General features: G+C 47.9%; 1 protein-coding gene across 1 annotated transcript in view; it reads right to left on the reverse strand.

The window, feature by feature from the left end:
* Positions 1 to 470: 470 nt before the first annotated feature.
* The window catches only part of XYLT1 (xylosyltransferase 1), a gene marked incomplete at its 5' end in the record, with an annotated part of 88,939 nt that continues 63,290 nt past the window's right edge, over positions 471 to 26,119 (reverse strand). The window contains 2 exons of the mRNA XM_077317091.1: positions 471 to 6,179; positions 17,841 to 18,174. Coding sequence (XP_077173206.1) covers positions 5,857 to 6,179; positions 17,841 to 18,174 — 657 coding nt within the window. The remainder of the gene's footprint in view (positions 6,180 to 17,840; positions 18,175 to 26,119) is intronic.

Here is a 26,119-nt window from a genome sequence, read left to right on the forward strand (position 1 = left end):
TAGTCAAACTGCGGCCCTCCAGATGTCCATGGACTGCAATTCCCAGGAGCCCCTGCCAGCTGGCAGGGGCTCCTGGGAATTGTAGTCCATGGACATCTGGAGGGCCGCAGTTTGACTACCCCTGCACTAAAACCTTTTGCTGGACTGGGGCACAGAAGAATGGCATCCCAAGAGATTTCTTTTTTTTTTTTGGTGAAAGTCCTGAAGTGCACACCCCATTAAAGGAAAGCCGGAATCTGAGTCTGCTCCATATTCAAGATAGCGGGGAGGGGAGTTGTTACTTCTGATACGGCAGGAAAATTGTCAATACATTTCAAAATTAAATATTCTTGTTTTTTTTTAAAGGTTTACAAGAGCACTCAGTCTTTCCCCTTTTGAGCCTGCATTTTTTTTTAAGTCGTTTCAGCGTATTTGTGAAGGATAAGACGAAAGCAGCGGAGCAGCAAACATCCAAAAAAGAGAGACAGAAATCTCAAGGTGCCTTTAATACATTGACAAGAGTCAACAGAGAAAGAACGCACAACAGCGAAAACTTCCAAATACAGTTTTAAGGCCACATTTAAAGAAAAAAAGAAGAAGAAGAAGAGGAAAATGAAGAAACTTAAGGCTTTTCTAAAGGGCAACCCAGAGGACGCCATGGCATGAAAGGTGAGCTGGAAAAAAAATCCAAATAAACAGATTTACCCATAGGGAAATCTCAACCGACAGCTTAAGATACAACCTTCTTCTTTTCCCCAGTAGCCTGGCAATTAATACAGAATAAAACACGTTAGATTCCCTCCCCCCACCCCGTTCATAGTGATTTATTTTATTATCATAAAGGAATCAAAAGACAAGTCATTGATAATATACAAAGAATAGCACAATGAACTGTGCCAGGAAGAAATTACTCTGCTATCAGAGGTACCTGTACAGAATCTTGCTATTTATCCGGCAAGGTTACAAGTTCTAATACTTCATAGGTTCTTTTTTTTAATTATTTTTCTCCTTTCTTTTCTTTTAATTACCAAAATAGAGAGGTTTTGCATAGATTGTACATTCAGCTCGGAGGAGATCGGTTCTCGTTTTCCTCTTGGCAGGGAAATGCGTTTGCGAGGGTTAGTGAGGTAGCACCTTTGGTAGCACCCGTCAGCAGAAAAGAAGGGGACCGAGGCCGAAGCGGGAACAGGACAGCGACAGCAAAAAGACAAAATGGCGGAGGCTCCAATCGGCACAGGGCGACGACAAGGACGGAGGGCAATGCAGGCTGTCCAGCGGTCAAAGGTGTCAGGGAAACCAGCAATGCAGATTGCTACCCCTGACACTAAGCTGTAAAGCAGGGGTAGTCAAACTGCGGCCCTCCAGATATTTATGAACTACAATTCCCATGAGCCCTTGGGGCTCATGGGAATTGTAGCCCATGGACATCTGGAGGGCATCTGGACGACCACAGTCCATGGACATCTGGAGGACATCTGGAGGACCACAGTCCATGGACATCTGGAGGACATCTGGAGGACCACAGTCCATGGACATCTGGAGGACATCTGGAGGACCACAGTCCATGGACATCTGGAGGGAATCTGGAGGACCACAGTCCATGGACATCTGGAGGACCACAGTCCATGGACATCTGGAGGACCACAGGTTGACTACCCCTGCTGTAAAGGATTGGACTGCATCCCAAGCAAGTGCAGAGCCTCCGGAATATCACCCCCCCTTGAAGCCACAGACCGAGTGGGAGGAGAATTAAGACTCTTTTGCGCCATGAAAAGCGCCCACCGTTGGCTTAATTTAACGCCATGCGAGTATATTTTAGGACTCAGTGTTCCCTGGTAGATTATGAACAAAAGGCTCTTGTACAAGTTCACACACATTCTCTCTCTCTCTCTCTCTCTCTCTCTCTCCTCTCTCTCTCTCTCTCTCTCTCTGAGCATCCAATTCCACCAGCTGGACTTTCACTGCACCTCCTGCCACTTGGCCGATGGGGACTGTTGACAAGATCAGTGGCCAATGAGGATTAAATGGGGCATACCTGTGCGTGAGCAGCAGTGCCGACTTCCTTTCGACGGATGCTGGGGGAAACCCGCCACTGAAAGGTAGTTAAGAGCCAACACATTCGTCCTAATCCAGGTCCCTGAGTGGAATCACGCCGTGCAAGAAACCCTACCCAAGTACGCACTGGACTGGCTTCAATGCGCAAGGCACAGTAAGATGCACCTCCTTCACTGACACGAAAGGAAGAGCCCTTGAAGGTGTGTGGGGGGGCTCTGGTCCAACAAGCCTAGCCACAAGACGCCACTGAGTTATGACAAGGGCTGGAGGCATCCCACAGCTGGCCGGTGCTGCCATGCCCAGCTGAGTACATGGATATGTCAACCACTTCTCCAAGCTGGAGGCAACATCACCCAGACAGCCTGCTGAGGAGCTTACCTGTGTGCATGACAGTCCTTCCCTACAGTCAGAGAAGGGGAAGGGAACACCTGCATGCCACGCAGATCCTTCTTTTTGAACACTGATGAAAGCACAAAACTCTGGAGCCCTTAGGCCCCTGCCATGGGAATTGAAGTCCATGGACTGCAGTTGGACTATCCCTGCCCTAGGGGATCTTCTGCTGCACGGGACATGGCAAGAGTTGGGTTTGGTAGAGGAGAAAATGTCTCATTTGGCTAAGGCTCTCTCAATTTGACCTCTCCAGCCTTAGAAGAATTGGCTCTTCTATGCCGCTTTTCTCTACCCGAAGGAGTCTCAAAGCAGCTTCCATTGGCCTTCCCTTTCCTCTCCCCACAACAGACACCCTGGGAGGGAGGGGAGGCTGAAAGAGCTCTGACATTACTGCTTGGTCAGAACTACCAAAGCTGTGATAAGCCCAAGGTCACCCAGCTGGTGGGGGAACAGGGAATCAAACCTGGTTAGTCAGATTAGAACCCACCTCTCTTAACCACTAAATCAAGCTTAGTAACACAGATGCAACAATGCATGACCAAATGAGAAATCAACCCTCTTCGAAAGCCAGGGATCCAGATAAAATATATGTGGGCCCATATTCTATTCTGTTCCGATCTGTTCAATAAGCCTGCTTATCTAGTTTACCTAAGCTGAAGAAGAGTTGGTTTCCATATCCTGCTTTTATATACCTTAAGGAGTCTCAGAGTGGCTTACAATCGCCTTCTCTTTCTCTCCCCACTACAGGCACCTTGTGAAGCAGGTGGGGCTGAAAGAGTTCTGAGAGAACTGTGACTGGCCCAAAGTCATCCAGCTGGCTGCATGGGGAGGAAGAGCGGGGAATCCAACTGGGTTCTCCAGACTGGAGTCTGCTGCTCTTATCCACTGCACCACTCTGTATGTGGATGAGCTGCATCTTTGGGGCAACTGTTGGGCTACAATGAATGGGACTAGGGTTGCTCGGTTCGGTGCGGTTCGGCCGGTTCGGCAATTGCCAAAGCGGCCGAACCGCACCCAACCGTGCAACCCTAAATGGGACTCACATGAAAATGGAGTCTGGGGGAGTCAACCAGTTCAGAGTACAAGACTCTTCACCAGTCTCCTGTGCTTGAAGCTTTTAGGAATACTTGCTCTGGTTGGTTTGGGCGGCCACAAAATTCACAGAGCGCGTCCATTCTCCAAAGTCCACACAAATTGGGAATTTAGTCCATGATACAGTAGATGTTTTGGTGCTCATTACCATCCCCCGCCATGTTCACAGCAGGCCGCCTGTGTGGCGTTCATTCCAGTTTGGGGGTAGTGGTCTACACACCAAGGATGTCTCTCTCGTGTTTACAGTGCCAAATAGGAACCATCAGCAGCTACCGCGTGACTCTCCTCCTAGAGATAACTGGCAGAGGGATGACAAGGCCTGGGCCAGGTGGAGGGACACAGGCATGTTCGCAACTTTAGTGCCACATGTGCAAAACGACCATCACAGGTCAACAGACAGAACTTTCACATCACCTCACTGCAGCCCACACACGACATCTGCACGAGGAAGCACATTCAGGCACAACTTGTCAAGCCAAGAAAACATGCACATATATAGGAATCAGCCTTCAGGGACAGCTTAGGTGTGAGGGATACGTAAATGGATCCGCCATTATTTTCTGAGCTGTGCAGATGGGGCTGCCGTGCAGGGGAAGGTTTCTTCTCCTTCTTAACCCCCCCATGCCATTCCCTTGATCTATTATTTCCCCCATGGGGGGAAAAGGTCATACCCTGTACCCTGTCTCCCCCCATCCTGGTACAAAACTCTGGAGGGGAAATTCAAATTAGGAAAACAGCATGTGGGTAAAGTGCTATCCCCCCCTTCCCCTGCCAGGTAGTCCCCCCCCCAATTTGGGGACCTGCATGGTTATAATTGACCTTGAAAATCACAGTGGGGGGGGGGAGGCACATTCAAGAGACTCCTGTCACCATATGCCCGTCGGTCCCAAACCCGGCTCAGGTGATGGAAAGCTAGATGAAAGGCCATTTGTTCCAGCCCCAAGCAACTTATGAGGACAACAAGCTCCAAGGAACACAGGGGCTGCTACAGCTTGTGGGACGGTTTCTCGCGGAAGGGGTTCTCCCTCCCTCCTTTTTGTGTTTTGGGCAACTGGAATCCAAAGGGCAGTTTCGAACTTATGACTCTCGTACAAGTTGCACAATCAAAAAGGCAGAAAGAAAAGAGAACGGGCAGAAAGGACGTATCTTAAAAGGCCTTTTCTTAATCAAGGCAGCTTTAGTTAGTAAGAGAAGGTAATCTCCAGCTGCACAAGCAGCTCCTACTAATTAGTCATTGACTAAAAGACAAATAAATACCTAAAATCTTCCTCCTAAGCCGTCTCCTTTGCGCCAGCTGACCACTGAATGCTCGGTCTCCAGGCCAGCACAGCTGACATGCAATTTCGGGAGCCCATAGCAATCGGTGGTAGCTTTAAACCGAATACTCAAAAGTGAGAAGAACAGCAAGCGATCAGGATCTTGTACATTCAAATGTAGCGCAGGCATCTTTTAAAAGGGAATTCAGCTTTTGCGTGTCACTTGGATCTATTTGCCCTTCTAGCACGCTGGCTTCTAAAGAATAGTCACGGGAGTTACAGATGGGAGCCAAACGGAGAAGAGAGGAGAGATTATTGGGCTAAATTAACTAGCCATTTTACAATGAAACCTGCAAAAAAAAATTCTTTGCAGTTTTCAGCTACGTCGAGAGCTGAACTGAGGAGAAAGGGGAAAAAAATTGCATGGCCTATGCAGGAAAGCCTCAACTGGAAATGAACACTAGTTTTATGATGCTATTTGAATGTTAATACTTCTGTCTTGGACCTCAATGATTTACCATGTCCCTTCAAGTAATACTGCCACTGAAACCTGCAGGAAAGATTTGGTGCAGAAGAGCATTGCCCTCTGGTTAATGTGGCGTTTAAGGCCAAGCATTACGTCATTCCAGCCTTCCATATTCTCAAGGTCATCTTAAGGTTAAAGTAGAGGCAATGGCAGGAGACATATCTTAGGACCAGGTCTCCGCTGAAGCCCCACTAAAAAGAGAACGGGATGCAGAAGAAGTTGCTTTCAGCACACATTTTGCCATTTGTCGCGAAACACCTTTCCTTTGACAAAACTGGCTCAGGATCGAGTTTGGAAATCAAAGCTGGCATTTATGCGCCGAAGATATGTGTTATCGAACCGGGCTCGCCTCCCCTGCTCCATCTCGACCCTTAGAAACCTGTGACGAAACAACGGGCATTTTTGGAATTCCCAGCACGAAATCTGAGTTCCCTCGGAGACAGCATGGCTGCCTGATAGCCAGCTAATTCCCCCCCCCCGAAGTGCAAATGTACCCCAAGTCACAAGGACACAAAGCTAAATTCCCTTTTAAGACAACACACAAGGCTTGACCAGGTGCTACCTCAACCGTCCATCGGGTTTTATGGGGCCCAGCTCAGACTTTGGGTCTGGGCTCAGAGAACTCCACGAAGTCTGGCCACAGGCCTGCATGACTGGGCAGGAAGTGGGCCCTGTGCTGCAGACGTCCACCGCCGACCACACGCTGCCCACCAAGCTATCCACCCAGTTCTCCAGCTTGGTGCCCGTGAGGGCAGCGTTCTTCTTCGCCTGCTCCAGGTGAGCAGCGCTGAGGGGAATGTTCAAAACCGGGTTCAGGCTTTGGAAGCTCTGCTCCATGTAGGCGTTATTTGGGGGCCCGCTGTGCAGCTTCAAGGTTTCGTCTGCAGGAGAGAAACAAAAGGAAACAGGGGTCCAGATTAGGCTGCAGGGTTGGAAGGCTGGGGGAAAAAAAGAACTGGAACGTCGCAGCAAGGCAACCCCCTTTCTTAAGACTGACTGGCCCAGGGGCGGAGAAGCCATCAGCCACTAGAAAATTATCCCGCGGGATGATAGCCTGACCCACATACCCACGCGGTCCAAGGTTCCCAAGGCCATGAGCAGTCCTGGAAGGTGGCTCCTGGCCAACGCAAGTTCCCTTGCCATAGCTCAGGGAAAGCAGACCCCAGCCTAGTGTGCCCCCGGCTGCACCCCTGTCCAACAGAGCTGCATTATTCATGTAAGGGGTGGGACTGGCTGGCTCCTTCTCCCTCCCTCCTTTGTTTCCTCCCAGGCCACCGGTGAACTGCAGTCCTTCCATGCATCCAAGGAAGGGCAGACGGCCGGAAATAAGCAAAAGAGGCCCGTAATCTTGGCCGCAGCTGTGTCATGCTTAAAAGGTAAAAGGTAAAGGTATCCCCTGTGCAAGCACCGAGTCATGTCTGACCCTTGGGGTGACGCCCTCTAGCGTTTTCATGGCAGACTCCATACGGGGTGGTTTGCCAGTGCCTTCCCCAGTCATCACCGTTTACCCCCCAGCAAGCTGGGTCCTCATTTGACCGACCTCGGAAGGATGGAAGGCTGAGTCAACCTTGAGCCGGCTGCTGGGATCGAACTCCCAGCCTCATGGGCAGACAGATTCAGACAGCATATCGCTGCCTTACCACTCTGCGCCACAAGAGGCTCTGTGTCATGCTTATTCTGACCATTAAGAAGTCTGGGCCCCAGACAGGCAGGCTTTCTTGACAAATACGTGACCAGTACCAGCCTTGTTCTTTCCTCTCCGCTCTGCACAGGCCTTCCAAATATGACCTCATCCAGCAGTCCCCTTGTTCCTTCTTTAAGGGGAACGAAAAGAAATAGAAGGAAAGGCCCAAGAGGGGCCCAGAGGAAGAAGGATCGGTGGATTGAAAGACAGACAACCTACAGGGCAAACGGAACCAACAACTGAGATGCTTTCCAGTATTTCTGATCTAACACTGGCTGGAGCGACTACTGTCAATTGAGTGAGGGCCTCCAGCTTTGCCCCATAGCGTCTCTGCCCCCTTTCCGAAAAGCTTAATGAGTGCTGAGGAAGTCCCAGTGGGCACCATGCTGGGGAACCCTGATCTACCCAAGTAATGCATGGAACACAGCCAAGGCAGCCAAGGGCTTGTAAGAGCGACAAATGAAAAACATCACAAAGCAGCAACCAAGCTCTGTCTAATTCCTTGAGCGGGGACTGGATGCCAGCCATTTCGACAGGGAACCTTGCAAACGTTCCCAATTCAGTTTCTTTCTACATTCATTCACATTGTCGTCGGCGAGGCTGGTTAGCCGCCTTTTGCCGCCTGGATCGTACGTTCGTTTCCGCTGCTCACGCACACGATCTCGAGGCAAACGGGTACGTTTCACGGGGGGACGCTGGGCGAACGGAAGTGGGAAACGCCGCAGGAATAAAAGAATTGCGGGTCCAATCGGCGCCTGGGAGAAACGAAACTCAAGGGGGAATGTTTACAGTCCAAACGACAGGCCGAGACACACAGGGGAGCGAAACTGATTGAAGTGGCTAGCAGCTGTTTCTGCCTGACAGCTGGGCTGCTCGGCGGAAGTGGCTGAATGAAAACATTCCCGCTCTCCATTTTGCTTTCCGCTCTTGGAAGGGGAGGGGGGAGCAAAAGGGATGGTGAAATAGTGGGCTAGAGGTGTGTTCCCCAAACTGAACCACAGAAAAGTCTGGGGAAATGTCCGGGGAAGGTTCCTCCCAGAAACCTTGGTTCATGACCCTTGAGCCAGGGCAAATTCATCACGGATTTGGGCTCGTGACCTTTTTTTGTGACCGTCCCTAATCTCTGTGTGGCCCCTACTGATACTAGACCAGGGGGCTCATCCCTGCAATCCAAGCATTTTGAGATCTCCTGCCAAGCTGGTCCCACCGCCCGTTCCCTGTGAGAACAGTTAACCGAGCAGCTTCCAGTTTTAATCTCTCTATTTCCATTTACGCTTAAAAAGCATAGTAACGGCATATCATGAAAATGTTCTTGAGCCTTGGGGGGGGGGGGATCAGTTTAATGAAATCAGTTTCAAAGACATTATTACTGATGTTCAAAAACATGCCAAAGAAAGAAAAGAACTGGTTTGCGTTTCAAAACAAGAACTCTAGCCTGAGCAATCGAATAATAATAATAATAATAATAATAATAAGAGTTATATGCCGCTTTTCTCTACCCAAAGGAGTCTCAAAGTGGCTTACATTCGCCTTCCCTTTCCTCTCCCCACAACAGACACCCTGTGGGGTGGGTGAGGCTGAAAGAGCTCTGATATTCCTGCTCGGTCAGAACAGTTTTATCAGGGCTGTGACTAGCCCAAGGTCACCCAGCTGGCTGCATGTGGGGGAGCGGGGAATCAAACCCGGCTCGCCAGATTAGAAGTCCGCACTCCTAACCACTACACCAAACTGGCTCTCAAATCGTGCTGGGTAACGCTTGGTCTGTATCCAGTTGCCGTTCTGTATTCAGGTCTAAATCACTGCAGTTCTTTCTGCATTGCAGAGTGGGGATGTAATAGCTTTTTCCAGAGATATAAAAATAAGGGGGGGGGGAACAAAACAAGAATCACACATCAACAACCATCACTTTACATTAAAGCTTCAGGACAAATCCAGCTACTGGGAATGGTTAAACCCAGACAATGGCTCTTGTGTTGTTTCAGATTCAGGCGGGCATTTATTTATTTATTTATTTATTTATTTATTTATTTATTTATCTATCTATCTATCTATCTATCTATCTATCTATCTATCTATCTATCTATCTATCTATCTATCTATCTATCTATCTATCTATCTATCTATCTATCTATCTATCTATCTATCTATCTATCTATCTATCTATCTATCTATCTATCTATCTATCTATCTATCTATCTATCTATCTATCTATCTATCTATCTATCTATCTATCTATCTATCTATCTATCTATCTATCTATCTATCTATCTATCTATCTATCTATCTATCTATCTATCTATCTATCTATCTATCTATTTATACATACCACTCAGCCTCGGAAAAAAATCAAACTACTAGCAAATAGCCGTAAAAGCATTAAATCTGGATTAGCTCTGAAGGAACTAAAAAAAGGAAAAAACAAACAAAATAAATTGCTGAATTCAATTTGGAAAAAATTCCCAAAGGAAATTAAATGTATGTTAAACAAAAACATGTTGAGTTAGGTTGGAAACCAGGGAAGTTACTGGCTACCCAGGTTAAAAAGAAACAAGTCAAAGGGACCGCAGTCTTTTCCGAATTGGTTTCCCTGCGATTTCCTGTCTGATTAGTTTTCAGTTTTGCACCTGACTCTGCTTTCCGATGTTTGTGGGATTTTTGTGTGTTCTGCACAGCTTCGTGCTCAGCATGCATTCAGTTCAAGATTCTTCCTCCTCTTCATCAGGGTTTCTTAGGCATTTAATTATTTTTTTTTACAAGCCTCCCCTTAGGTCTAGTTATAATAGGGGTTACGCTCGAGAATCCTTTAATGTGGTTCCTAAATTTCCTCCAGCCTTCTCTCTCTCTCCATGTTCCTCCCAACATTGGTTCACAACGCAGGCTGAGAAATGCTCGGCTGTAGGCCGCCCTAACCCCTTCCCCTTCCCTTCCCCCTTCCCCTTCCCTTTCCCCTTCCCCTTCCCTTTCCCCTTCCCTTTCCCTTCCCTTTCCTCTTCCCCTTCCCTTTCCCCTTCCCTTTCCCCTTCCCTTTCCCCTTCCTCTTCCCTTCCCCTTCCCCTTCCCCTTCCCCTTCCTCTTCCCTTCCCCCTTCCCTTTCCCCTTCCTCTTCCCTTCCCCTTCCCTTTCCCCTTCCCTTCCCCCTCCCCTTCCTTTCCCCTTCCCTTCCCCCTTCCCCTTCCTCTTCCCTTCCCCCTTCCATTTCCCTTTCCCCTTCCCCTTCCCCTTCCCCTTCCCTTCCCCTTCCCTTTCCCCTTCCTCTTCCATCTTGTCAGTTTATGAAGCAGCAAAAGTCTCAGATCTCTGGTTTTAAAAAATCAGGGAAAGCTACATATGGCGTTTTTCTGAGCTGACTTTCCGCCTGCACAGTGGCTCATTTGAGAGGGAATTAACCTAGAGATATTTGGACAGTAATTTTTTTCCATCACAGAATTGGCAAAACCTAACTCCCCATGTCCCCCTTCCAAGTTCTGCATGCCAATTCTGGATTATTCAGAGCATACTTTTTTGCTTTTGAAAAGCTTGTGCTTTAAAACGGCCGTAAAGTCCGGTCAAACTTATTTTCCTGGCCATTTTTAAATAAGACATAATATACTCTTGTTCTACCATCAGATTGTGCAGGGGTGTGCATTCAGATCTACCCAAGCTGAAAATATACCTGAATATACCCTTATCGGTATTATTTGTATATCTTTCTGCTTTCTGAATGTATCCAGGAATTTTTTTTTTTTAATCCTGAGAAAATCCCGGCTATATTCGGGAATTACTGGCAGATCCGAAAAGAGCAGATTAGTAGGAGCAGAATGCTTCTAAACTCTTTGACGGACATCGGCTGCAGTCTCTTTATAGGCATAGGTGTCTGTTAATGGGAATTTGGCAGATTCGTGTGAGGAGAGTTCTATTAATGGTTACTAGGCAGTGTGTGTGATGAAATGCCTCCTTCCCCGCTGGGCAGATTTTAAAACATCCACTTGGAAGCATTTTATCCTGTGCTTTGGATAGGGGGAGGGGGAGTTAGCCTACTGGATCCTCTTCGGATTTGCATGCAAAATGACCTCGAGTTTAAAAAACAACCAGTTTAGACCGCCGTATTATATTACAATCGTTGTTCTGCATTGAATGTAGCCTGTTGTAAAACTACGTTGCAATTCTCTCTGCATGAAACAATTCATAGCCCTGCCCCCTGCAGTTTTGCCAACTCCGCTTTGTTCTCTAATGCAGTCACTACTCTGCATAACTAAGGAGCTTCTCTGCATGACTAATAGGCCATCTCAGGCAGGCAGGAGAGAAATGAATGGGTGAAAAGCATTTTTCAGAAATGACGCTTAAAAGACGCTTAAAGCACCGAAGAGGCAGTTCACCATGCGGAGCAAAATCAGTTTTGTGGAGGAAATTCGCTCTTCTGTGCAGAGATCAGAAAAACAACGATGTATTTTGTGAGTTTTCATCAGCTTTTCCATCATGCAGAAGAGGCCCTGGCCAGGAACCAGGCACCTGGAGGTAGGGGGAAGGTATGAGCGTCTTGTTCCCAGAATGACCTGAGACACAAAGCAGCTTCCTTAGAAGGGAGCTTTCTACTACCCGGAAGGACCTGTGGGTGATCCAAGGGGTTAGGGACAGTGTGACCGTTTCTGCACTGGGAACTTTGCTGCCCTGGCTCCCATTCGGGGGCACAAATCTGGGGCAGATGAGGTGCACCTGGCCAAATGCTCCCCTGTGTGGGAGTAGGAAGAGGCAAGGCAACCTGCCCCGGCTCAGACTCCAGCCTGCAGCCGGGTGCAAAGCCTCAAGTGCAGAAACGGTCTAGAGAATGTCCTCTGCTGACCTGGAAGTGGAGGTCTTTTGGTGTGTGAATCCACAGAGGAAGCAGGTGCTTGGGAGCTCAGGTACCTGTCTTAACCATCTGGCTGCCTGAGAAAGCTATATCGAGCCTGGCGGTAAAGGATATGAAATGGAACTTTGCAATCTCTTAAAATATCCTGCCTTATTTCTAACATCCTAGTGAGGTATGTTTTAGCAGAGGGGCTGTGTTTTACCCAATTTCTTTTGGATCCTTTTGCTGAAATCTGTGCAGTCTGTAAACATTCCCTTTAAACCAAAGCTATGTTTGTAAACATTCCCTTTAAATCAATCTTTTATCAATTTGGAAGCTGGTTGGACATGCTTTCCAGAAAGGAAACTCCAGGAAAGGGAGGGAGGCTGTGCTGTCATATATATAGTGAATAAAAGGAGTCTCCATTTTCAGAAGCAGAAAACATTTTAATCTCAATATTAGGAGGCTCTCAATATTAATGAGAACAAGATGCAATTTAATAAAGATAAATGTAAAGTTCTGCATCTGGGTCAGAAAAATGAAAAGCATGCCTACTGGATGGGGGATACGCTTCTAGGTAGCACTGTGTGTGAACGAGACCTTGGGGTACTTGTGGATTGTAAACTAAACATGAGCAGGCAGTGTGATGCAGCGGTAAAAAAGGCAAATGCCATTTTGGGCTGTATCAACAGAGGCATCACATCAAAATCACAAGATGTCATAGTCCCATTGTATACGGCACTGGTCAGACCACACCTGGAGTACTGTGTGCAGTTCTGGAGGCCTCATTTCAAGAAGGACGTCGATAAAATTGAAAGGGTACAGAGGAGAGCGACGAAGATGATCTGGGGCCAAGGGACCAAGCCCTATGAAGATAGGTTGAGGGACTTGGGAATGTTCAGCCTGGAGAAAAGGAGGTTGAGAGGGGACATGATAGCCCTCTTTAAGTATTTGAAAGGTTGTCACTTGGAGGAGGGCAGGATGCTGTTTCTGCTGGCTGCAGAGGAGAGGACACGCAGTAATGGGTTTAAACTATGAGTACAACGATATAGGCTAGAGATCAGGAAAAAAAATTCACAGTCAGAGTAGTTCAGCAGTGGAATAGGCTGCCTAAGGAGGTGGTGAGCTCCCCCTCACTGGCAGTCTTCAAGCAAAGGTTGGAGACACACTTTTCTTGGATGCTTTAGGATGCTTAGGGCTGATCCTGCGTAGAGCAGGAGGTTGGACTAGATGGCCTCTATGGACCCTTCCAACTCTATGATTCTATGAGGCACCATCAGAGGAAGGCCTCAGCTTCTGTGCCTTCTTTGTTGGCCCTCCTGGGCAGGTGGTCAGCCACTGTGTAAAACAGATGGCTACATTAGATGGATAAGTGGTCCATTATTTCTCTAATACATATGCAATGTTGTGTCATTCTAGGGCCTGAGCCACTGATCAAATTTACTAAGTGAGGTGAAATAGTGACCTCAGGAAAATCTGAACAGATGCTTCATTTCCCACAGATGAACAGAAAAGTTGGGGGAGCTTGGTCTGTTTAGCCTGGAGAGGAGACGACTGAGAGGGGATCTGATAGCCATCGTCAAGTATTTGAAAGGGTGCCATATGGAGGATGGAGCAGAGTTGTTCTCTCTTGCCCCGGAGGGATGGACCAGAACCAATGGGATAAAATTAATTCAAAAGAAATTCCGTCTAAACATCCGGAAAAAGTTCCTGACAGTCAGAGCGGTTCCTCAGTGGAACAGGCTTCCTCGGGAGGTGGTGGGTTCTCCATCTTTGGAGATTTTTAAACAGAGGCTGGAGAACCATCTGACGGAGAGGCTGATTCAGTGAAGGCTCAAGGGGGTGGCAGGTGACAGTGGATGAGCGATCGGGTTGTGAGTGTCCTGCATAGTGCAGGGGGTCGGACTAGATGACCCAGGAGGTCCCTTCCAGCTCTATGATTCTACGAGAAGAAAAGCAATCCTGAAAATATGAAAAGGGAAAAAGAGTGGGCGCTTTCACTCAACACAGACGGAGCCCTGTGAAAATATTCATGCTGGGCTCCAGGCCTGAAGCTCCCGCAGGTGTGAAGACGGTGGTGTCTGCATTTCTCCACACAGTCATCATTTTTTCCCAGTTCATCTCCTGCAAAGCTGGGACTGGATGTTACAAGAGAACTTATTTAGCCCCGCCAAGATACACACCGTCTCCAGCACTAAATGCCCTCATTCAAGGCCGTCCCAGGCTTGCAAAGCCACATTCTGTTCCAGGCGCGGTTGGCAGGCCAGGAATTACATACGAGTGTCTACAGACCATGCCACATCGTCCGGGGCATCAACAGCTGATCTTTTCATCCCTCCAACGTGGACCATTTTAGCACTGGTTATAAATTAGGCCATTGTCGTCTCTCAGCCCGGAGGCCTATTTGGAGCTTGGCTTGGACGCCCAGGTTCATCTCGACGATAGTCTCCAATGCAAGAACCCAAACCCCAACTCTTCCAAAATGCACCTTGCTTATCAAAGCTGGGAGTTATACCTGGCTGCCAACGCAGTCAAATGACCTAAGGGCAGTCCAGCCTCACCTGCTTTTGGGATGGGGAGAAGCTACCAAGGACGTGAGCTGGAAGCCAACCCAAAGGCTTCTGTCAAAGTGCAGGATCCAAATGTGAGAGATAGCAAAAGAGGAGGAAGATGACAGATGGCTGGAAAAGCTCATGATATCTTAATGGACTGGCCTTTTTCTATAGTTTCTCCTTGGCTGGTATGTTATGTGTCCTGAGAACTTAAGGTGGGAGGCAAAACGGAATCACGGCTAGGCCCCTACAAGGAATGGGGTCCACAGGATGTGGGCGTTAACCAGCAATGCCTAAGTGCGGTCTGAACACATGAAGCGGCTCCATACCAAGTCCACCAAGTCCATACCCTTGGTCCACCTAGCTCAGTATTCTCTGCTCTGCCCTCTAGAGCAGGGGTAGTCAAACTGCGGCCCTCCAGATGTCCATGGACTACAATTCCCAGAAGCCCCTGCCAGCATTCGCTGGCAGGGGCTTCTGGGAATTGTAGTCCATGGACATCTGGAGGGCCGCAGTTTGACTAACCCAACTCTAGAGTCTCTGGTCGGACAAGATAACCCTGGCGCCTTCTCTCCAAGATCCTGTAACTGGAGAAATCGGGGGCTGAATTTGGGGACTGAATCTACGTCAGATGCAGGCACTGTAGGTTTCTGCCTCTTAAGAAGCTGCCCTATACCTAGTTGAGCTGCAGATCCATCCAGCTCTAAAACTGCTAGCGATTCCCTAGGTCTTGGGCAGAGCCAAGTCCTTCTTGGATGCTTTAGGATGCTTTGGGCTGATCCTGTGTTGAGCAGGGGGTTGGACTAGATGGCCTGTATGGCCCCTTCCAACTCTAGGATTCTCTGATTCTTGACATTTTCTACTTGAGATCCTGAAACTGGACCTGGTAGGGACCGACTCATTTGCACGCTCTGTCAACATGCTACACCTCTTCTCATTCCACGGGGAAACAGGAGTCCAAGTCACTGAACTTTATGTTCCACCACCTCCAACTGGCTGCAGGTCCCTGGCCTCCGCTTGACTTCAACAAGGGCCAGAGCCTTCTTGGTCCTGGCCCTCACCTGGTGGCACGAGCTCCCGGAACAGATCAGGGCCCTGATTGAATTTCCGCTTCCGCAGGGTCTGCAAAAGGGAGCTTCAGACTGAAAAACCGAACCTACCCAGGGATTGCCAGTGTTATGGTTCTGTTGAAATACTGTTCCAGTTGGCATGTTAAGTCATGACTGTTATCTATTATATTGCTATATGTTCTATGTAAGTGTCCTTTGACGTTTTATATCAACCGCCCAGAGACACATGGAAGGGCGGTATAAAAATCTAAATAAATGTCACGAACTTCTGCAACTCTTATCTCCCTTCCTGCTCCTGCTGCTGCTTTGATCCCACCCTCGCCCACAACCTAGTGTGATGTTGCCATGTCACTGGGAGCCAACGAAGTTAGAATCATAGAATCCTAGAGTTGGAAGGGGCCATACAGGCCATCTAGTCATAGAATCATAGAGTTGGAAGGGGCCATACAGGCCATCTAGTCATAGAATCCTAGAGTTGGAAGGGGCCATACAGGCCATCTAGTCATAGAATCATAGAGTTGGAAGGGGCCATGCAGGCCATCTAGTCATAGAATCATAGAGTTGGAAGGGGCCATACAGGCCATCTAGTCATAGAATCATAGAGTTGGAAGGGGCCATGCAGGCCATCTAGTCATAGAATCATAGAGTTGGAAGGGGCCACACAGGCCATCTAGTCATAGAATCATAGAGTTGGAAGGGGCCATACAGGCCATCTAGTCATAGAATCATAGAGTTGGAAGGGGCCACACAGGCCATCTAGTCATAGAATCATAGAGTTGGAAGGGGCCATACAGGCCATCTAGTCATAGAATCATAGAGTTGGAAGGGGCCACACAGGCCATCTAGTCATAGAATCATAGAGTTGGAAGGGGCCACACAGGCCATCTAGTCATAGAATCATAGAGTTGGAAGGGGCCATACAGGCCATCTAGTCATAGAATCATAGAGTTGGAAGGGGCCATGCAGGCCATCTAGTCATAGAATCATAGAGTTGGAAGGGGCCATGCAGGCCATCTAGTCATAGAATCCTAGAGTTGGAAGGGGCCATACAGGCCATCTAGTCATAGAATCATAGAGTTGGAAGGGGCCATGCAGGCCATCTAGTCATAGAATCATAGAGTTGGAAGGGGCCATACAGGCCATCTAGTCCAACCCCCTGCTCAACGCAGGATCAGCCCTACGCATCCTAAAGCAGTTGCCTGTAAAGGGCCATGGCATCTCCTGCAGCCCACTGCCCTCGGCCTGAATGGGCCAAGACTTCTACCACCTTTGGACAGGGTCCCTGAAACACCACCTGAAGAGTACTGCGGAATAAGCCCACGAGGAACGCCTCCCTTTTTTAGCCCACGCTGGCTCTTTTTCTTTGACAAAGGCGAAGCACATCATACGGCTCTTTGAATCTAGAAGGATTTCTTCGGCAGCCCTGAAGGGCCACGAAATACAGTCGCCTTTCTCAACACTGAGAAACCCCTGAAACATTCTTCAGGCTTCGAGAAACCCCAGAAGTGGCGTGAATGTGCGGAATAGGGTTGGGAAGCAGAGCTGTGGACACGCCCACCTGGATCCCCTCTCCACCCCCGTCATTGGCCATTTTGAGAGGGGTGGGTTCACATTACCATATATGGTCATAAATGTTTAACAAATCACCCAATAGATGTTTAACAAATCAAGGAACCACAGGGTTTCAGGAGACCCTGGTTGAGAAAGCCTGAATACAGCATAAAAATGCACAAAAAGTTAGGTGCGAAGTTGTGTCCGACCCATCGCGACCCCCTGGACAATGATCCTCCAGGCCTTCCTGTATTCTACCATTCCCCGGAGTCCATTTAAGTTTGCACCAACTGCTTCAGTGACTCCATCCAGCCACCTCATTCTCTGTCGCCCCCTTCTTCTTTTGCCCTCAATCGCTGCCAGCATTAGGGTTAGCATAACAATTAGTAATGCCATAGAACTTAACAAACAGAACCTGTCCAGGGAGGGGGTTTTGGGTTCAGGATGTGTAGGAGTTGGGAGTTATACGATGATGAAGATGGGCAGAGAGAGAGAGAGAGAGAGGGAGGGAGAGAGAGAGGGAGGGAGAAAGAGGGAGGGAGAGAGGGAGAGAGAGAGGGGGGAGGGAGGGAGAGAGAGAGAGGGAGGGAGAGAGGGAAGGAGGGAGAGAGAGAGAAAGAGGGAGGGACGGAGGGAGGGAGGGGGAGAGGGAGGGACGGAGGGAGGGAGGGAGGGAGAGAGAGAGAGAGAGAGAGAGAGAGAGAGAGAGAGAGAGAGAGAGAGATTGGGTGGACTATGGTCCCCCAGATCTAAACCCAGATCTTCTCAGACCTTGAACCTCTATAACCACACTGATTCCATTACAGAGTTTGCCTGCATTTTCAACTCTGTAGTCAGAAATGCTCCCTGTTCTCAGCATTAAGAGCTAAGAAACATACCTTGTCTGATCGGTTGCTTGTTGGAAAATGTGACAGGAGACACCAAGAATTTGGTTTCAGCGACAGGTACCCAATGGTGCAGGATTTTAACAGTCCAGACTCCAGCCCGGAGCGGCAGATTCAAAGGTGGCTTGTAGTGAGTAAACTCAGCACTGGATTCTATGAGAATGTCATAGGTAGCAGCGATGACGTTGATGGGGTCCACCCAGATGATGGTGACGGTGACATTTGGCCCTTTCCCCCATTTCTGCATGCCGACAGGTTCGTCCATGGGCCCAATAAGCCCACCGAAGTTTCGAAAGATCCTCTCTTTGGCATCCCATTCAGTTCCAATCTGAAAGAGGTAAAAGACCCTAAGAAGGATGCATGAGATGACGTAGCAGGGCATAAGCAGCAGGAAACCAATTTACATGCTCTTTTGTAATCCTTCTATTTGATCACTGTAACCTTGAGTGTCCATCTTTATTTATTTCACTTCATTTTACGCAGTCTGCTTGCCACATTTCTAGCCAAGGCAACTAACAGGTGAAAACATAATCTTTAACAGTGCTTTGCTGTTAAAATAACAGCCTGAGGGGTGAGTGGAGACTGGGCGTGGCCTGTCCGAGGCAGAGCCCAATCAGGACGCGCCTCAGACATGCCACACCCACTCTGGACTTTATGACAGTTGTATCCGTTACAATGGGCTTTATTTCTAGTATAACAATAATATTGGTACAGATCAACCAGAATCTGGTTCCTTCAAAAGCCTTCAAGATCAAACATATCTTCAGCTTTAAACAGAAGATTTGTAGCAATAATATTAAAGACATTTCTTTGCACCAGGAGAGCAGGGAATATCGGGTGATGCCCTGGACCTTGTAGCGTCGTCCTTGAATGTCATACCTGTCCTAGACCACTTCAGTGTGGTGCGCTAGAGGCCCATCTGCCCCATTAGCCCTCAGAATGGGAGAGACTACATAGCAGAGGTCCTCTCCCAGAAATCTGTAATGCTTCCCACAAATGGTGGAGCCATGGCAACCTCAGTGGTATCACTACTCATGCACCTTCCTGGCCAAGGTGAGCTGCAGGCCCTGTCCCCGAGACCCAGGTGAGACCCTGTGGCATACAGACCAGAGGCACAGTCTATCCTAGCTGCCAAAAAGAGAGTTCCACATCCTATGGTGCAGCAACTGAACAGGCCCTTCCCACCAGCCCACGAAATCTCCAGTTCTGTGGATTTTCAGAACCTAGATACACCCAGCCGTCTTCACAGGCAGCTCCACGGCACATTTGTTCCTGTGGTCTAGTGCGGAATTTCCAGTATGTGAAACCTGGTTGTAATTGTGTAGGGAACGTATCGAGCAGCCTGGTTTCGTCAAATACTGTTTTGATCCCACGGTGATCTTCTAGTTGTGCTGGCTTTATCCAATTATATGGTTTTATATGCTGATTTTATTATTATGTGTGTGCTTTTGAAAGGTGCCTTGAAATGTTGGTGAGTGCCGGGTTTGATTCCCCGCTCCCCCACGTGCAACCAGCTGGGTGACCTTGGGCTCACCACAGCACTGATAAAGCTGCTCTGACCAAGCAGGAATATCAGGGCTCTCTCAGCCTCACCCACCCCACAGGGTGTCTGTTGTGGGGAGAGGAAAGGGAAGGTGACTGTAAGCCACTTTGAGACTCCTTCGGGTAGAGAAAAGCAGCATTTAAGAACCAACTCTTCTTCTTCTTCAGTAATATCAGGGCTCTCTCAGCTTCCCCTCCCTCACAGGGTGTCTGTTGTGGGGAGAGGAATGGGAAGGTGATTATAAGCCGCTTTGAGTCTCCTTTCTGTAGAGAAAAGCAGCATATAAGAACCAACTCTTCTTCTTCAGTAATCTCGGGGCTCTCTCAGCCCCACCTCCCTCACAGGGTGTCTGTTGTGGGGAGAGGAAAGGGAAGGTGATTATAAGCCGCTTTGAGTCTCCTTTCTGTAGAGAAAAGCAGCATATAAGAACCAACTCTTCTTCTAAAGAATAACAATGACACCCTTTGCCCTGCAGCCTACAGAATTAGTCAAATACAGCCTGCTAAAATCCAGATTCCGTAAACTTCCTGTTAGTAATTAGCACCGACCGATGTTTGTGTTTAACAATTTGCCGGCATTCACTGGAGAGAAGGAGGTTTGCTTTCTTGCTTATTTTTGCGAAAGGAGAAAAGCCAGCATCAGTATGCAACCATGAAATAATGCCGTCTCCTTGCCCAGAAACGCGAGTTTCTGAATATGTGGTTATTAAACAATGCATTTAAAGTATTATCTTTATTAGACATGCCCTAGCTGCTTTCCATATCTTTAATTATATTACAGCAGCTACCGTAGAGAGAAAGATCATTATTTTGAAATGTATTGCAGCAGTTAAGGCTGCAAAAGCAGAACGCAGAGGTTCTTTCAGGGCTGGTGTGAATGCAAATCCACCATTCCCGGATCTGAGCAACCGCCAGGATGCCAATCAGACCTCAGCTAAGATCCACGGGGAATCCTTGCGTGAAAATGTTTGGGCTAAGAATCTGGGCCTGAGGAACAGCATGGACAGAGACGCCAGCAAGTCCCACCAATTGTAGTCAATTTATCCCTTTTATTGTAACTTAGTAGTTTACAATTTTATGTACACAATATTGGAGAAATAGAATCATAGAATCACATAATCATAAAGTTGGAAGGGGCCATAGAGGCCATCTAGTCCAACCCCCTGCTCAACGCAGGATCAGCCCTAAGCATCCTAAAGCATCTAAGAAAAGTGTGTCTCCAACCTTTGCTTGAAGACTGCCAGTGAGGGGGAGCTCACCACCTCCTTAGGCAGCCTATTCCACTGCTGAACTACTCTGACTGTGAAAATTATTTTCCTGATATGTAGCCTATATCGTTGTACTTGACGTTTAAACCCATTACTGCATGTCCTCTCCTCTGCAGCCAACGGAAACAGCATCCTGCCCTCCTCCAAGTGACAACCTTTCAAATACTTAAAGAGTATGTTTATTATTATGTGTGTGCTTTTGTTTCATTTATTTATATTTGTGCCATATTGTTTTGTGTTTTGTAACGGCCTCTGGCTACATACAATAAATGTTATCGCACTGTCGTACCGACACTACAACTGTGGTCAGTTCTGGAGGCCTCACATCCAAAAAGATGTGGATGGACAGAATGAAAGGAGGTGCAGAGACGAACAACAAGAATGATCCAGGGCCAGGGGACCAAGCCCTCTGAGGCAAGGCTGAGGGACTTGGGAATGTTCAGCCTGGAGCAGAGGAAGCTGAGAGGGGACATGGTGGCTCTCTTGAAGTATTTGAAAGCTTGTCCCTTGGAGGAGGGCAGGGAAAGGTTCCTGTTGGCAGCAGAGAATAAGACCTGTAGTGATGGGTTTAAACTACATGTACAACGATACCGGTTAGATATCAGGGGGATTTTTTCCCCCACAGCAGTTCAGGAGTGGAATCAGCTGCCAAAGGAGATGGTGAGCTCCACCTCACTGGCAGTCTTTAAGCAAGAGCTGGACAGAGACGTATCCTGGATGCTTCAGGCTGATCCTGCTTTGAGCCTAAGCCACACTAGATGGCCTTCTGTGGTCATTTTCAAGATAGCTTCTATTATACACCTTTATAATTGTGTTTGTGGTTTTTACTGTATTGTAATCTGCCTTGCGTTTCTGTGAGAAAGGTGAATGTCAGCAAACACACCGTTTTTTGTGGCCTCACTTACAATCTCCACTCCCCAAACACACACACACACACACACAGACACACACACACACCAGTCTCACACGACGTGGGAAGCAGGGTTTAGTTTACCCCAGACGGAAAATGGGTCCATTTTTAAAGTTTCCATAAGATTCCTGTTTGTGTTACAAAAAACTCTTGTCAACAATCTCAGATTTCTCATACGGCAGCAACGACAGCTGAATACAAGTGTTTCAGATTTCTTCCTTTGCTGTACTGGAAGAATGAATGTTACCGTTTAAGAAATCTATAGCCAGACAATGATGAATATCTCATTAAATCTGAAGTGCCAGGAAATCCCAAACTCAGGGGTATGTGCTCCATCCCAATTTTTGCCTGACAGTGTCAATTAAGGAGGCTCTCGCTCAAACCCAAGGGCCAAAGCTGTGTGGCACAAACCTCATCCCCATCCTACCCGAAGGATTAAGACAAATCTCTTCGCCATGGATGTAACTTCCTCCCTCCTGCTGCAGCTTCCTCCAGAAGCTGCCATCCTAACCAGAGCAGGTTCTCTCTCATAAAACACGTTTTGCCAGCAAGGCCAGGCTGGATTTGGAGATTTTTGGTGGGGGGGATCATTTAGCCATGAAATTGGGGTCACTTTCAGTCCTGCATAGTGCAGGGGGTTGGACTAGATGACCCTGGAGGCCCCTTCCAACTCTATGATTCTAAGCAATATGGTAGGTCTTCTTTTATTGTCTTCAACAACTGAGTTGTAATTAACCACAAAGATTTAATTGACACCACTGTCCCCGCCCCCCCCCCCACTCCGGTATTTCAGTCATGAGTGATCTGGATTTAAGCAAGGCGAATGTCAGAATCTGAAATCAAAAACAACATACCCTGGAACATGGAAATATTTTGTGAACACCGGAATTCAATACACCATGCATGAAAATCCAGATTTTTTTTTTTTGTGTGTGGAGATTTTGCTTTTAAAAAAAGACTGCCGTATTTTGGCCTGTGCGCAAAAATCCGGCATCTGTCCTGATTATATCTGCATCACGCCTGCAGGTAAAAACAGCCTAATTTCCCCCTCATTAAACTGGAAGTCAAGAGGAACGGAACACAGCGTAGAGGAAACATTTAGAACTGCAAAACGAAACAGAGCTAAGAAATCTGTACATCCCTCTATGCCAGGGGTAGTCAACCTGTGGTCCTCCAGATGCCCATGGACTACAATCCCCATGAGCCCCTGCCAGCGAACGCTGGCAGGGGCTCATGGGAATTGTAGTCCATGGGCATCTGGAGGACCACAGGTTGACTACCCCTGCTCTAGGCTACACCCACGAGCCTAAAAAGCATGGCAGGAAGTCCAAAAGAGCTTCCTTCCTGCCCCTCCCTGCTTCAACCCTCCTCTAATGTTTCCGATTCCGAAACCATGCCTGCATTCCCATTTAAAATTTGCCTAAGATAAATTATGCCTTGATTGCTAGTTTGTGTCTCATTGCTCACCGCAAGCAGGAACATTAGGTCCACACGGTCGACGCTAATTGCCTGCCGACCGGGCTCATTTTGTCCTCCGTGATGAATTGCAGCTGCTAACAAGACCAGAAGCAAACTTTTGAGGCGGCCGATCTGAACCAAAGCACACAACCCTGGTGGCCGTGCCCATCAGAAGGGAAATAGAATCACAGAATCATAGAGTTGGAAGGGGCCATACAGGCCATCTAGTCCAACCCCCTGCTCAACGCAGGATCATAGAATCATAGAATCATAGAGTTGGAAGGGGCCATGCAGGCCATCTAGTCCAACCCCCTGCTCAACGCAGGATCAGCCCAAAGCATCCTAAAGCATCCAAGAAAAGTGTGTCTCCAACCTTTGCTTGAAGACTGCCAGTGAGGGGGAGCTCACCACCTCCTTAGGCAGCCTATTCCACTGCTGAACTACTCTGACTGTGAAATTTTTTTTCCTGATATCTAGCCTATATCGTTGTACTTGCAGTTCAAACCCATTACTGCGTGTCCTCTCCTCTGCAGCCAACAGAAACAGCATCCTGCCCTCCTCCAAGTGACCACCTTTCAAATACTTAAAGAGGGCTATCATGTCTCCTCTCAACCTCCTTTTCTCCAGGCTGAACGTTCCCCTTCCGCAGACTGGGGGAGACGGGTGATTTTAGGGGACTGCCAGGCCACGTCAGTTCTCAGGGGTGCCACACCTGCTTGTGGTGCTGAGCCTCTGATGGGGTTGGGGTGGTTCAGGACTGTGTGAGGTCCAGGTGAGACCTGGGGATCCCCCGGAATTACCGTTCATCTCCAGGCTACAGAGATCAGCCCCCCTGGATAACACGGAGGCTTTGAAGGGTGGCTCCTGTGGACTTATACCCTGCTGAGGTCCCTCTCTTCCCTCCAGGGGTTTCCCAACTTAGATCTGGCAACCTAACCCCCCTATTCTCCACCACTGGCCGGAGGCGGGGGAGCTGGCAACCCTAAGGCCGGGTGAGATAGGCATGGCTCCAGAGCAAGGTCAGTCCCAGATGTTTGGGGGGATCCTAGAATATCACCCTGACGTAATGACATCAGCTGGAAATCATGCTGGCCTGTTTACATCCCCTTCCCCCCCGTTTTTCTCTCACTGGCCTCGGAAGAGGGGTAAAGAGCAGCAGATTTCTAGATCTAGCCTGACTAATGCTCACCCCCCTCCTTGCCTGAGTCTCTGGTCTCTCTGCCTCACCGACTGGAATCGTTACTCTGGTCCGAGAAAACATGCACAAGGACATCCCTCCCTCCACCCAGCTGTACATCCAATGGGTCCTGGAGCCCAGGGGGTGTAATTCCAGTTTATCCTCCTCCCCCTGCAATTCCAGGCGGACGGAGAGCAGGCCCAGAGCCAACGTGGCAAGGTGCAACCCCCTGGAGTCTGGGGCCGATCCGGATGCCAGGTTTTGGCCTGAAACGTGGCCTTTGGCTGGCGCGTTCCACATCCGAGCCTTTATAGCTATTCCGGGGAAAGCTGGGGCGGGGGGGGGGCCTGGGAAACTTTTCAAAATTGCTGCTTTCCGACTGCTTCTAAATTGCTGCTAAAAGATCGGCTGCCAGGTAGATTCTTGCCATCTCTCTGTATTTGAGAATTTTAAAGCGCGGGAGACTTTTGCCTCTTGTTAAAAACGAAAAAGCCACAGCACAGCGGTAGGCGGCTTTCAAATTGCTGTGACAGTTTCTTCCGAAGAAGAAAGGCTTGGCCTCTCAAAAACCTCTCAAAGCTGTCACAGCTAAGGCCTTCCCCAGCAATGCAGCGAGACCCAGCAATATAGGGAGGGGACTTGCTTAAATAATAGATTTGCCTCTTCCTGCCCTGTTTTAAGAGCCTGGGTTCATTTATTTATCATTTCTAGATTTGTAAGCACCCAAGGTGGTTTGAATATCGGCAATAGGAACATCATCGACTTGAGAACAGATTAAACTTTTAATGTCTTCTCTGTTCATTTCTCACAATGGTATCTTTCCGCTTTATCTTCATACACCCATAAACTGTTCCATTTTGTTTTTATCTTTTGCGATTCTGTGTTCTGGCCTAAGACTGTGTAACTAAATCAATAAAACTTTAGAACAATAAAAAAGTAATAAAGAACAGAAACCACCCCTTTCAAATGAGCTCAACAAAAATTCGCTGGCAGGGGCTCCTGGGAATTGTAGTCCATGGACATCTGGAGGGCCGCAGTTTGACTACCCCTGATCAATAACTTCCAGGAAACTAGTACCTCTGTCCAGAATTCTGGATGCTTAGGATCCTAGAATAACAGAGCAGGTCATCTCCAGGGGTAGTCAACCTGTGGTCCTCCAGATGTTCATGAACTAGAATTTCCATGAGCTCCCGCCAGGGCTCATGGGAATTGTAGTTCATGAACATCTGGAGGGCCACAGGTTGACTACCCCTAATCTAGTCCAATCCCCCACACAGTGCAGGATACCGGGGCCCAGGAGCTCTCTGTCCCTGACCATGTCACTGACTTTCAATTGCTCTTAATGTTCACTCTTCTTGAGTTTTCTCCTCCTTTCTTCTGGTTAATAGACAAAGCTCCCTCTTTCAGAATCTACTTGGGAAGCTTTTCTTTCTCTTTTTGAAATACCAGTTAAAATTCAAATTGGCCGACATTTTAAGACTTCTTGTGTCAGTATTCGGATAAAGGGTTGGGTCACGGCAGGAATTATTTAGGACTTCTCTTATTAACTGGATTTGGAATCCTCAATTTTTTACTCAGATGAAGTTCAAACACGAATTCTGAATTAAACTTCGTATTCCTCGACATATCGTTTCGTTACACTGTTTTGTCCTTCATTAGACGTTAAATTTGCATTAATAAATCAGGATTATGTATTATATATTATGCTATTGCATCTCCTATGGCTGTACGCACCATGCCTCTGTTGACGTGACTCACAGTAGCTTATGCTAGAGTTAGGTTTTTTTTGTTAGTGTTCAAGGACTACTAAACAAAAAGGCAGTATATCTAAACCTAGCCTTCTCAATGACACTGTGATTTCCTTCATAGGTAAAGGTAAAGGTATCCCCTGTGCAAGCACCGAGTCATGTCTGACCCT

This window comes from Paroedura picta, chromosome 17 (assembly GCF_049243985.1).
Source record: "Paroedura picta isolate Pp20150507F chromosome 17, Ppicta_v3.0, whole genome shotgun sequence".
Taxonomy (NCBI): Eukaryota; Metazoa; Chordata; class Lepidosauria; order Squamata; family Gekkonidae; genus Paroedura; species Paroedura picta.